The sequence below is a fragment of the Stegostoma tigrinum genome, chromosome 19 (genome assembly GCF_030684315.1).
Source record: "Stegostoma tigrinum isolate sSteTig4 chromosome 19, sSteTig4.hap1, whole genome shotgun sequence".
NCBI lineage: Eukaryota > Metazoa > Chordata > Chondrichthyes > Orectolobiformes > Stegostomatidae > Stegostoma > Stegostoma tigrinum.
The window spans coordinates 41,875,744-41,888,960 of record NC_081372.1 but is presented as its reverse complement, the minus strand read 5'-3'; the positions used below and the strand labels follow the sequence as shown (position 1 = coordinate 41,888,960).

The 13,217-nt window shown below is 40.0% G+C and overlaps 1 protein-coding gene across 1 annotated transcript in view; it reads left to right on the top strand.

Moving 5' to 3' along the window:
- Positions 1-9,961: 9,961 nt before the first annotated feature.
- Positions 9,962-13,217, top strand: part of sall4 (spalt-like transcription factor 4) — a 40,307-nt gene continuing 37,051 nt past the window's right edge. Inside the window, exon 1 of the mRNA XM_048550564.2 lies at positions 9,962-10,087. Coding sequence (XP_048406521.1) covers positions 10,021-10,087 — 67 coding nt within the window. The 5' untranslated portion in view covers positions 9,962-10,020. The remainder of the gene's footprint in view (positions 10,088-13,217) is intronic.

Below are 13,217 nucleotides of genomic sequence, written 5' to 3'. Positions count from 1 at the left end.
TCATAATTATAACAAAGTCAGCCAGATGGACCTAATAGAATATGTGTTCCCTGACTGGGGCTATAAACCTGGTCCAATCAAAGAGCCCTGGCTGACAGACATAAGCAGGGGTGTTCAGAGGTTTTGCTCACTCTGAGAAAGCCAGACCAGTATCAAGTACTTTGCAAGTGTAATATAGGGTGACAGGGTGCTGGATACCTGCCTTTTTGGAGGTATTTCAATGGCGATGAGAGAAAAAAAATGTTCCTGATGAAATTTGCTCGTAACAGTTGTCTTTGATTTGGGATAAGCATTTCTGGCATCCTGCTGTTATTAGGAAGCTTGACTTGTTTAGTTCTGCCATGGGAGGCTGTACCCAGTGGCAGATAAAAACCTTGTGAACCTGCAGGCCAATTTTGGTTATTAGAAGCCTAACATTTCCTGAGGCACCAGGCACTAAAACCTTTCAAGAATTGACAGATTTAGTTAAGGGAAATAACGTCCCCAAGCCTCCTCTAATTCTGAGACACTTCTTTTGCTTGGCAAGTCGAGAACCAAGGAAATTTTGTCAGGATTTTGACAACATTAATGTCATTGGCAAAGGAATGTGACTTTGGTTTAACTCTTAATGATATGCTGAGACACTGTTTGGTATGTAAGATTAATGAAATAACCATGAAAAAGTGCCTAATTGCTGAAGCCCAGCTGGACTTCAAACAAGCTCTACAACTGGCTTTGTCATTAGAAAGTGTGGCAAGTGGAGTATACGAGATGGAATATATGCCAATTGAAATCAGGCCAACTGAGCGTGGGGAACACCATTTGAGTGAAGGCAATTGCATAGCTTCACTCAGGTTCTAGGTCAGCCCACAGCAAAACCCCAAAATAAAGACAAGCTTCAGCCAAACGGTTAACATTTCCTTCAGGATCCAGTCTGGCAAGCCAGTGTAGTTGCTGTCAGTATATGGGCTTGAGCCAGCGAAACAGTCCCATTGGGTCTGGATTGAGTAAGACAACTCATAGACCTGTACCCAGGAGTGTGTACAGCTGCGTAAGCTCACCTACACCTGACTTGAAGCAGTTAAATAACTTGGCAACATCCAAATCAGAACCAATCAATATAAACTTCTGGTCAAATGGTCGCGCAGTTCTAATGGAGGTCGATTCCAATGCAGTTGTATCAGTGATTGCACAACCAGTCTTTAACAAAATTCACTCTAGAATCAAACCCTTATGTTTGCATAAGACCCTGGCTAGGCTGACTAACCATACCGGGAAAACTTGGTTCTGTTACCACTGATTGTAGTAAAAGGCTTGGTCCAAGCCTGAAGGGGTAAAATTGGTTGAGAAAGATTCGCCTTGATTGGCTCAACATCTTTCAATTAGAAAATTGCTGCCTGAGTGAGGTCCTAACTAAATGCCAGGAAACTTTTCAGGAAGGCCTTGGGGCTGTCAAAGGAGCCGAGCCACTTTGTACCAGGAAGCAATTCCACGATTCTGTAAGGCCCACCCAACACCATTTGCCCAACAGGCAAAAGTAGAGGCAGGATTCAGGAGACTGAAAAGCAAAGCAATCATCAAACCAGCGCAGTTTGCAGAATGGGTAGCACTGGTCATACCAATTATGAAGCCCAGTGGCTCGGCTCACCTTTTTTGGGGATTTTAAAGAAACAGGAAATTGTTTCTCCCTGCTAATTAAATACCCAATCCCTCACATAGAGGACTTATACGCAAGGCTGGCAGGGGTGCTTTCCTTCACAAAGCTGGATGTGAGCCATGTGTACCTGCAATTGTGGCTAGACAATGATACACAGAGGTATGTTACATTTAGTACCCATAAAGATTTGTACCAATATGTAAGACTGCCATTTGGTGTATTATCAGTCCCTGCTACTTTGCAGTGGATGGTGGAGAACATTTTACAAGGTCTACTGCAGGTTGCCATTTATCTGAATGATGTGCTAATAAAAGCGAAGACCAATAAAGAGCACTTAGAGAGCTTGGACATAAACCTTAGGCTCTTCTCCAAGGCAGGCATATGCATCATCAAGGCAACCCAAGTGATCTTCTTGGACTACAGAGTCAACAAGACTGGGTTACACCAGTTGGAAGATGAAGTGAGGGTGATCAAAGGCACCCAGGTTTCCATGTCTGTACCAGAGCTTAGGACTTTCTTTGGATTTGTGAATTACTACAGAAAAATCATATGTATCCTGGCTTCCATCCTGGCATACTTACATCTGCTATTGAAAAACGGATCACCCTTGGAAATGGTTATAGCCAAGACGTAGCCTGTAGGGAAGAGAAGAAGCAGCTATCATCATCTAAGGTATTGGCACACTATGATCCCAAGTGAGATCATGGTGCTGACATGTGATGCCTCCCCATATGGTACCGGGGTAGTGTCGGCTCACAGATGGCCCAATGGAGATGACTGCCCAATAACACATGCTTCCTGGACTTTGGCTGATGCAGAGCACAAACACACCAAGATAGAGAAGGAAGATTTGGCAGTCATCTTTGGTATAAAGAAATTTCGCCAATACCTTTACGGGTGTAAATTTCTAATATTAACAGACCACAAACTGCTGCTGGGGCTTCTCAAAGAGGACAAGGCTGTGCCGCACACAGCTTCGATCAAATTCAGTGGTGGGCTCTCATTCTAAGTGCATGCAATTACAAGTTGGAACATTGTCAAGGAGGCCAAGTAGCGAATGTGAATGCCTTGAGCTGTTCCCGCTGGCAGATATATCACTGGTGCCACCACTGGAAGAATCCATTCCAGTTTTAAACTTTCTGGACACACTTCCAGTCACTGCTGACAATTGTGGATACAAAAAGATCCCATCCTGGTCAAACTTAAACAGCTGGTGGTCATGGGGGAAACAAAAGGGCCGTCACAACCAGAATTGAAACCTTTTTTAACACACTGAGACCAGATCACAGTAGAAGATGGTATTTTATTATGAGGAACAAAAGTGATTGTCTCCCGCAAAGTTCACTGCCAGATGCTGCCTGAACTCCACCAGCGTCAACGAGGGTGTCCAAAATGAAAATGTTGGCAAGAAGGCATGTCCAGCGGACAGATTTGGATGCACGCTTAGCCACCTTGGTGAGCTGTATCATTTCAATGATATCAAGAACACCAGTACCAGACATAAGACTCCTCTAAGTGGAAGCGATTACTTGTTTCAAGGGATGAAATTTGACGCCAACACCATGGAAATGTCTTTGCTTGGGTAAGAGACATGGTCGACGCGAGTCTGAGATGGACATGGTGAATGTCACGGCCTCCACACATTTGCTACCTGAAGAAGGGGATGGATTTCTTCCAAGGGGCTCTGGGCATAAGAGGTGGGCTACGGCCTACATCTGGAGGAACTGGATCCAACGTGAAAATGCCCCAGGAGCAGCTACAAGGAAAAGAACAGGTCTATATCTTTGGGCTTATAGGGGGAGTAATGCAGTGATTGTATTGAGGTCAGCCAGATGACGTCATAAAATGAGTTACTTGATTGTGGCTGTTGACTTGATCCTGTCAGGGAGACCTGGCTGACAGATACAGACAGGAGAGTCAGAAGCTCTGTTCATTCTGAGGAAGCTGGATCAGTGTCAAGTACTAAGCACATGCCTGGATGGAGTTATTTCATTTCACATTCAAGATGTAATTTTTAAACGTTTCTGGATCATCCCAAAATTCTGCATATACAGCGCTTAGTGCCTGTCAGCCCAGAGGTCATTAGGGTTTCGAGGGAAGAGGTAGGAAGTAAGCTGATTGACATCAACATACTCCTACCCTTGTTTCTGTATCATTCCCATGAAGGTGAAGAAGTGAGTGGGACCAAGGAAAAGTCCTTCAGAAATTTGGCACGACCATGTAGAGATGAAGCTGGAGGAAAAGTCATTGCTAGGCACATTATACATGTAGGCATGGAACCAGACAAATGGAATCAGGCCCGACCAGTCCCCCTCCACTGACACCCTCATCCAAAAAAAGTGTCAGCATCTCCAAGGTGGATGGTGGAAGAGGAGCTACAAACAGAATAATACGATCAACCTGAAAATCAAGGATTCATGGAAGATTAGTACAGGTGTATCCATTATTTCCGTAGTTATTCCCTTTAAAATATGAATCTGCACCCCATTCGATGCAGGAGACTTAGCAGGATTTAAGACCCATTAGTTTCCGAGTATGTTTTCTCTAGTGATAGATATGCATTTATTTCCTCCCCACTTAGGCTCCTTGATTCTTTAATAACTCTAAAATGCTATTAATATCCTCTACTACGAAGACTGTTGTAAAGTACTTATTCAACTCATCTGGCATTTCCTGATCCCTCATTGGTATTTCCCCAACCTTGTATTCTTAAGTGCCTATGATTAATTTAACGTCTCATTTCTTAAAAAAAAATTTAACATACTGTTTATTGGCCATCTTATATGATATGTTAGTTAGTTCTCATAGTTTATTTTCTCCATCATTGTTATTTTTGGTTATCTTTTGTTGGCTTTTAAAATTTTCCCAATCATCTGGATTACTACTAACCTTTTGCAATATTGTGTATGTTTTTCCTTTGGTAATAATCTCAACCCAGAGGCAATCTTATTGAAATATATGATAGTGAGGGGGTTTAAAAGGATGACTTCTGAAAACATGTTTACACCTCTAGGAGAAGATTAGAATTAGGGGACAGCATTTAAAATAACAGGTTTCTTATTTAAAATGGACGTGAGGAAAGTTATCTCTCCCTCGCTCTCAGAGGATCTTTAGGCTGTGAATTCTGTTCTCGAGTGAGCAGTGGAGGCAAAGTCATTGAATATTTTTGAGTTTGGCAGGTTCTTGATTAATAGGGAGACTAAATGTGTAGGGGTAGAGCAGAAAGAAAAGGCCTCAATCAAGTTTGTCATTATCTCATAAATGATGAAGAAGCTAGATGGGCTAAATGGACTACTCCTGCTCCTATTTAGGATCATTGTATGCGCCATCTAAGATTCTGAAGGGGTTTGACAGCATAGATACTGAGAGATTGTTTCCCCTGACTGCAGAATGTAAGACAAGGAGTCGGGGGATCAGTCTCAGCATAATGGGTCAATCGTTTAGGACAGAGATGAGGAGAAATTTCTTAGTCAAAGGTTTTTGAATCTTTGGGCTTCTTTATCTCAGAGGATTATGAATGCTTCATCATTGACTTTATTCAACTTCAGGACATATATTATATATATATGATCTGTCAAGGAATCAAAGTATGTGGGGTATTTGCAAGGAAGTTGAATTCAAATTAAAGATCAACAATGATCATATTAAATAGTAGAAAAGGTTCAACCAGCCATATGACTTACACCTGCTCTAACCTTTTCTGCTTTTCTGCTCTTGTGCCATGTGCAGTTCAGCTTCAACCCTCTTAAAGTACGCTGTCAACGTGTTTACTATTTGATTGAAAGGGGCAATATAGCTTAGGGAATTTCCGTCACACCACTTTTCATAATGCCAACGCATTTCAGTTTAAAAATATGTTAAATACTAAAAGGTATTTCTGTGATTTATTTACAAATAAGCAAAGTTGTTTTCCTGTTTTTATTTTGGTAACTTCTGTCTCCACAGACATATCTATCCACTGTGATACCATCAAATTGAATGTCAGGAAAGAATCATGGTAGACAAATTTTTAAACCTGGTCCAACTGTATGTATATTTTAATATCAATATTACAAGGTTGGATAGATCTCTAGGATGATTATATAAACATAACTGGAATGTATATATTGCCTTCTATTTTGATAACTGTTTGTCAGTTGTTTATACTAAGATTTTGGGATTTTAATAGCTGAGAATAAACAAAAGTGTTGTGATTTGAATGCAATAATACATTGGGCAATATGTCGGTGCACCCAAGATACATCCAATTACACAAAGTTAAAATTGGGCCCATTACCTCACTGTTGTGATCACAATATAGGCATTACATGAAAAATCCATCTTTCTGCTTCTTTTCTGATTAACAGAGCTATGTGATTCAAGAAGCATGCAAAAAACATTGTCATCTGATACAGTCTGTAAAATAAAAGGTGCTGGTATCACATTTGCTGCAACAAGGGCTTTGTGCGCTACTGTTGCTGATGTGACATTGCTGATTAAAGCCATTATGGTTAGTGACCTCTCAAGCCACACAGTCACATTATGGATTTACTTAGTCTTATTAGAGTTGAGTTTTTCTGCTCATTAAAAAGACTGGAAATTTGGCTTCAAATCTTATAGTACCTCAGCAAAATACTGCCGCCAGAGTGTATGCACCTATGTCTTGAGTGTTACTGTGGTATCTTTTCTTATTAGGCTGCAGAAAACTCAGTTATTTTTATTGTTGTTGAGAACCTGCATTTTAATCTATAATTACTGATCCAAAGTCATAACCACAATTTATACCACATATGTAGTGTGTCTGTGTAATGCAGCAAGTTATTTTCCATTTGTTATTTTTAACTCAGAAGTAATTCTGATGATGTCACATGATATGGGCTTGGGTTTTATCAGTCACCAACATTTTTAAACAAAAAAAATTATAGTCATTAATTTTAACATTACATACACAACTTAGATGCCAATGATGAGCTACGGTAAATAACTGTAAAGAAAGGATACAAATAATTCAATTGGCCACTGTATTTTTTTCCAGAAATATTGTTTAGGGATTAATATATTGCTTGTTTAGTAATGCTAAAGATAACACTACGGTTCATAGTTTTGATTGATTACAAGGATGGAAGCCCAATTTGTACCAAGTGACTATTACACCTGGACCTTGGTTGAGAGCAAATTGAGCTTTGATTATGATTATTTCTTAGTGGTAATCAAGGTAGAGGGTCATTGGAATGCAGCATCTGAACCATGGACATTCTTATGCCAATCAGCCTGGACCTGGGATGTTTGCATTATGCCTTGCTCTTTTTCTCAAGGAAAAGCAAAAGGCACAGGTAAATTATGGCTTCAGTTAGATATCACTAATGGCTTTAATCTAATTCTTAGAAACATGTGGCATTCATGGATTAACATAAAAATGGAAAAAAAAACTAGTGCTCTTTTGTGCACAAAATATATCTATTCTTCTTCGCAGAGTGGAAATGTGCATATCCTGTAGATCATAGAAATCATTGAAGTTACAGCATAAAGGGAGGCTATTAGACACCTTTTTTTTGTGATGTCTGTTTTTGTTGTGTGTTTCTCTGGCGGCTCAGAAAATTTGAAATGTCTGTAAGGTGCCGCAGCAAATTCTACAGATGCACTATTGAAAGCATACTGTCCGGGTGCATAATGGCCTGGTATGGTAATTGCTCTGCCCAGGACTGTAGGAAACTACAGAAGGTGGTGTGCGCTGCTCAGACCATCACAGAAGCCGACCTTCAATCCATGGACTCTATTTATACGGCTCGCTGCCGTGGAAAGGCAGCCAACATCAAAGACCCACTGAATGCCGTAATGACCACCCACAACCTCTGCCATCAGGCAGAAGATACGCAAGTCTGAACACATGCAGGTTGAGCAACAGCTTCTTTCCAGCGGTTATTAGACTGTTGAATGGACCATAGCCTCAAATAATGTAACTTGCAATGTAACCTGTGTGCTTCTAAGGCTTTTTGATCTGTACATCCTTTGCTTGCTGTGATCTGCCTGTATCACTCATAAACAAAGCTTTTCACTGTATTTCAGTACACATGACAATAAATCAATCAAAATGTTGTTCATTATTTCCATTCCCTTGCTCTTTCCCCATAGGCTTGATTTTGTTTCTCATTTTTATTGTACCTTATACAATTTTCAAAAGATATTATTGGACTTGCTTTTATCTTCCTTTCATTCTAGAATATATCAATGTACTACAATTATAAGAAGATTTAATCTCCTCTCTGGGCTTCTGTCAATTATTTTAAATCAGTGCCCTCTTTTAATAGACTTCCTGTCAGTGGAAACATTTCCCTTTGTTTGCTCCAGCACCTCTATTAAACCTTATTTTTTCAATTGTTCTTACTCTATGGAGAATAATCCCAGTTTCTCTAATCTCTTTATATAACTGAAGTCTCTTTTTCTTGGGATAGTTTTTCTGAATCTCCTTTGTGACCTCTTGTCAAGTCACATCCTTCCTAAAAGATGGAATGTAGAATTAAACTCTATCACATCTAATCACCTGAACTCTATAACTTCAGCAGATCTGACATGTTCCATCTTTAATTAAATCGTACTAGTTGATCACTCCTTTATCTATTGACACTGATTTGCAATATCTTAAACAACTCATATTTTAAAAATGTTTGCAACCCCTAAATGAACAGGGTAAAGATTACAGTTACGATGTTTCCAACAATACAGTCATACACTCTCCTACCATCTCAATTATTTTTCCATTCTCAGAAATCATAGCTTATTCCTTCTTTCAAAATCCAATTCCCCACCATCCCTTTTTCATCCATACAGTTGTGCATGCTCTCTGGTACCCTGATAACTAACTACTTATTATTCTTCAAACATTGCTGCCCCTCAGCACCAGGGACCCAGGTTCGATTCCAGCCTCGGGTGACTGTCTGTGTGGAGTTTGTACATCCTTCTCATGTCTGCATAGGGTTCTTCTGGGTGCTCAGGTTTCCTCCCACAGTCTAAAGATGTGCAGTTTAGGTCGTTTGGCCATGCTAAATTGCCTACAGTGTGTAGGTTAGATTGATTAGCCATGGGAAATGCAGAGTTAAAGGGATGGAGTGAGTCTGGGTGGGATGCTCTAGGGAGAGTCGGGGTGGACTTGTTGGGCTGAATGGCATGTTTCCACTGTAGGGATTCTATGATTCTATCTCTGCACCGAAATGGTGGCTACCATACTTGCCATTGCGCCCCTAATATCTGCTCCCTGTCTAGCTCACCCTTCCTCTTTGCTGACAAAATTTCAAAGTCCTTCTCTTTGATCATGTCTTCAACCTTTTTTATCCCTCTCCTGTTGAGCATCCATTTTAATATGTACAATATGTGAGCAGCACTTTATCCATGAGGCATCTTTTTGGCATCTGTTTTGTGTTTCATTTGGGATTATCTCTTGTTTATGGTCTCACAATATTTATTATATGCTTCAAATTTCTAAGTGTGTATGTGATTCAGCCCACTGTATTTGTAAAGTTGGCACATTTTCTATATTGATTCAAAAACATAGTAAAGGGCAGAAGTAAATAATGAAGTAGAATCATTGAACTATTATGATGCTGAAGACTATTTAACCCATCATAACAGAACTGGCTCATCAAATGACTTGGTGACAATCTCCTGGTTTCTCCCCAAGTCATTGCATGTCATGTTTGTTCAAATGATCATCCAATGCCCTCTTGAATGTCTCAAAGACCATTAGAAATAGGAAGAGGAGTAAGCCATTCAATAAAACCAGGATGATCTGACATTCCTCACATTCACTTTCCTGTGTTTTCCCTGCAACTCTTGATTTCCCCTACTGATAAAAACAAACCTATCCACCTAATTCTTAAATATCGACTCTGTGCCCACCCACAGCTCTCTGGCAAGGAATTCCAAAGACTCAGAAATCAAATTCTTCCTCTTTTCAGTCTTAAATTGGTGCCCCTTTCATCCCGAGAGCAAAAGGTGGGAATATGAAAGAAGCCAGTGATGACCTTTAAAGAGCTTCTGCAATAAAACTCGAACTGGTCAAACCCACGAGCGGTTGCACACTGCAGTGAGTGAGACTCTGTTTGGGATGTCGCCGCTGAACTGAAGGAGGGAGAGAGGGGCAGCGGCGAGCCAGGACTACAGTCCCCAGAGTGCAATAGCGGTGGGCGGGGGGGGGGGCGCGTGCGCGTTCGCGGCCTCCCCCGTTCATTTGAATAATCTGAGAGCACTTGGCTCCAAGCCAATCAGCTGTCAGGAGCCTATGATAAATCGCAATGCATTATTGATAATCATAATTACCATGACACATGCGCACTCCACTTAATGGAGTAATTTGGCAACTCCAAGAATTTGTTTGAATTTTTTTTGTATTTGTTACTGATGCATCTACCATGTCGCGTCGCAAGCAGGCGAAACCCCAGCACATCAACTCGGATGAGCAGCTCATAGTTGGAAACGGTAAGATGCATTTGTATGGAATATTAGAGAAAACCTTTTAGTTTCATCTCTCGTGGTTTGTTTGATTAATCAACAGTTTACTTGAAGAAAATAGTTATATGTTTTCTCTCTGGAGTGCGTGTCCGCTCCGACCCCCTTGGATCGTAACATCTTTTTGAACCGGTTATCAGCTACGAAGATCTGAAAAAAGATCGGGAATACTTTCTGTTTAATTACTGAGGGACAACCTGGGATGGAATAGAAGGGAGAATTTTTAAAAAAAAGTTGTTCAATTCTTTTCCAAATATAAAAGTTGGGATGGGGATAGAGGGAGTGGGGAGGGGGAGAAAATGACCAGCGCTTGTGTCCTTGCCGTGGCCGCAGGGAGCAAGACCCGGGCTCTGACCGCTGACCGACTGCAAATCCCTCCCAGGGAAAAAAAAATCCAAGAGCAGATCCTGCTTCCCCTGCATTCCAATTTAAGTAAACTTTTATTCTCCATCTGTGGGATCAGATTTACTGTAAAACTGGCATTTTTTTGGGGGGGGCGATGTTTGACTCGATTATGGGACGGGTCTGATGCGCACGCTTAGCGTGACTCACTCCTATTGATCGAGGTAGGTATAAATAGTTACAACATGTAACACAAAGAAGATCCTATCTTATCTTGTCACAATTATGTTGCATATATTTCATTTTTGTCTCTTTTTACATGCCTCTCGATTATTCTGTAATCATTCCGAGCTTCGTTGATTTCTGTATGCGGCTAGCTACCAGTTGATGTTGCAACTTGTTAAAAGGCTTATCATGTTTCGCGATTGTACTATTCAGATTTGTTTGCAGTAAACGGTCAAGATATTGTTTTATGTTCAAATCGTTTTTTTAAAAAAACATATTGAACAACTTTAAGAGGAAAAAAAGTGTTACTTTTGGTTCTATCTGGTACTTTTTTAAAAAAAGAAAGCTGTTGGTTTTTTCTAATTTGAAAGGTGGTGGTAGGGTTTTTTTGTGTGCTGAGGATAGGGCGAGATCGCGATCACCCTGGACTCCGAGCCATGACCTACAGCCATCTTTGATTTCCGACTTCCTACAGCCACTCAATGGACGCATTTGTTCTATTTTTTTTAAAAAAATGTCACAGAAGTTGCAGTTGTTTTGCAAGGGGGTATTCAGGTTAAATGTTAACCCTTCAAAAAATGAGACCTGGGATTCCTCCAGTCTACTGATGCCAGTATGGATTTATATGGGTTATGCAAACTTTAATCCGTGAGTCAGTCAGATCTTGTTTTTAAGAGTTATACAGTACTCCGCTGCAAGCATATTATCAATATGGAGTGTATCGGTGTGAGATCGAACTGAGCTACGATATCAAAGACTGTTTAAAAGCCACACGCACAGCCTTATTGTTTTGCACCTCTAGCCTTGGGTTGAAAACGGTATTGCCGTTTATCACTGATAACATTCAAATTTGATTACATATCCTTTTTAAATTGGTTTTGCAAAATTGTAACTGCAGATTGTTTTAAAAATGCGTTGCATCATGAATGATTGATGAAGATCTAATTTGGAGCACGTGGTGGCAGTTTTTGAGTTAGTAGATATCTGAACATTAAAATATCTTAGCCACGCTTAACATTTTGAATATCTTTATTGTAGTGATATTGGGAGTATTGATATAAGATACTTGTCAAAAATATTTATGCACGTTTTCCTGAGTTCAAGTTTTATCAAATGCAAAACATTGCTGCATTTACCCCCGTTTTCCTCTGGTATGGGGTTTTATTTATATCTCTCCTAATGTAATACAGCTGGAACCCATTAGTATTGCAGTTAATTGCAGTTGTGTGCAAGAAGCATGGATGGCCAGACTCACCAACACACTTTTAGTCATTTGCTTGTAAAATTAAATTAAACAGAGTTACTCGCTGAACAATTATGCTGGTGGTAGAACTCTGCCCCCTCCCCCCGACATTTGTTATTGTCCAAGTGCTTAACTGTCCTGCGACCCACCCATTGTTTGCAGTGGCAAATCCTCAAAGAACCATTTTGAATGTTAATGTGCTCTGAAGAATCATTCTGTAACTTCTACTTCAGTGCTTTATATCTTGAGTGCAAGTGGGGGGATGGAATGGTAGTGCTTGTATGTGTACTAACACATGGCACAAAAGCTTGTGAAACCCTGGGTATCCCCTTTTCACAAAGGAGCTCATCTGCATGCCAGCTTTAAAAGCAAGTGTCCCTTCCCTTGCTATGTGCACTGGACAGCAGAAATGTACAGGATAGCTAGCTGAAGAGAGAGGGAGGGACAAATATGTTGAAGAGGAGTGGAGAGGGACACTTGTATTGAAGGGTCTCTGGTTAAAGTCGAGATCCTTTGGATTTCTTCTGTTTAGCAGTACCCTTACCACGTATGCATCAATTTGGTGTGTGAATTTGATAATTAGTTTATTTCTTCAAGCAGTTTTATAAATGGCTAGTTTTGAGATTAATTTTAAACATGAAGGGAATGATATTAAATGAAATATTTTAGAATGTATTGGTTCAAGTAGTTTCTTTCTCCCTGACTTATAGTAATACCTTCTGCAACTTTGTTATAATGAAAGCTGTCATGTTTACAGTGCAACACAACTGACAGTGCTGTCATGTTAGTAATTTGAACAAATAGTCAGAAATTGATAAGCCTAGAAACTTGCAAATTAGGCACAAATGTTCTCTTTTTCAGAATTATGTTGCTACTTTGCCTGCACTTTACATGCTGATTACCATTTGCATTTTTTCTATATAACAAGCTTTAAAAGTAGATAGCCAATGCAAAACATCTGAACACTTAAAAACAAAATATCTTGCCTGTTGTGAGTCTCAGTGCAAAGATGTATTGCCATGTTCGACATGATTGCTTAATAGATACACTGTATCATCTGTACCTTTGTTAAATTGGGTTTTCATAGAGCAGTGGTGGAGAGGTTGCATTAAACTTTCAGCATCACGCTTGAAGCCATTTTTAAACGACAATCAAATTTATTCTGCTTGCTACTTTGAAGGAAATTTTAATGTCAGTGTGATGAGCATCAATTCGCGCTAGTCTGGTTTGGTGTAATTATATGTAACGTTAAGAGTCAATAACAAGATAATGCCAAAAATGCAATGTAGC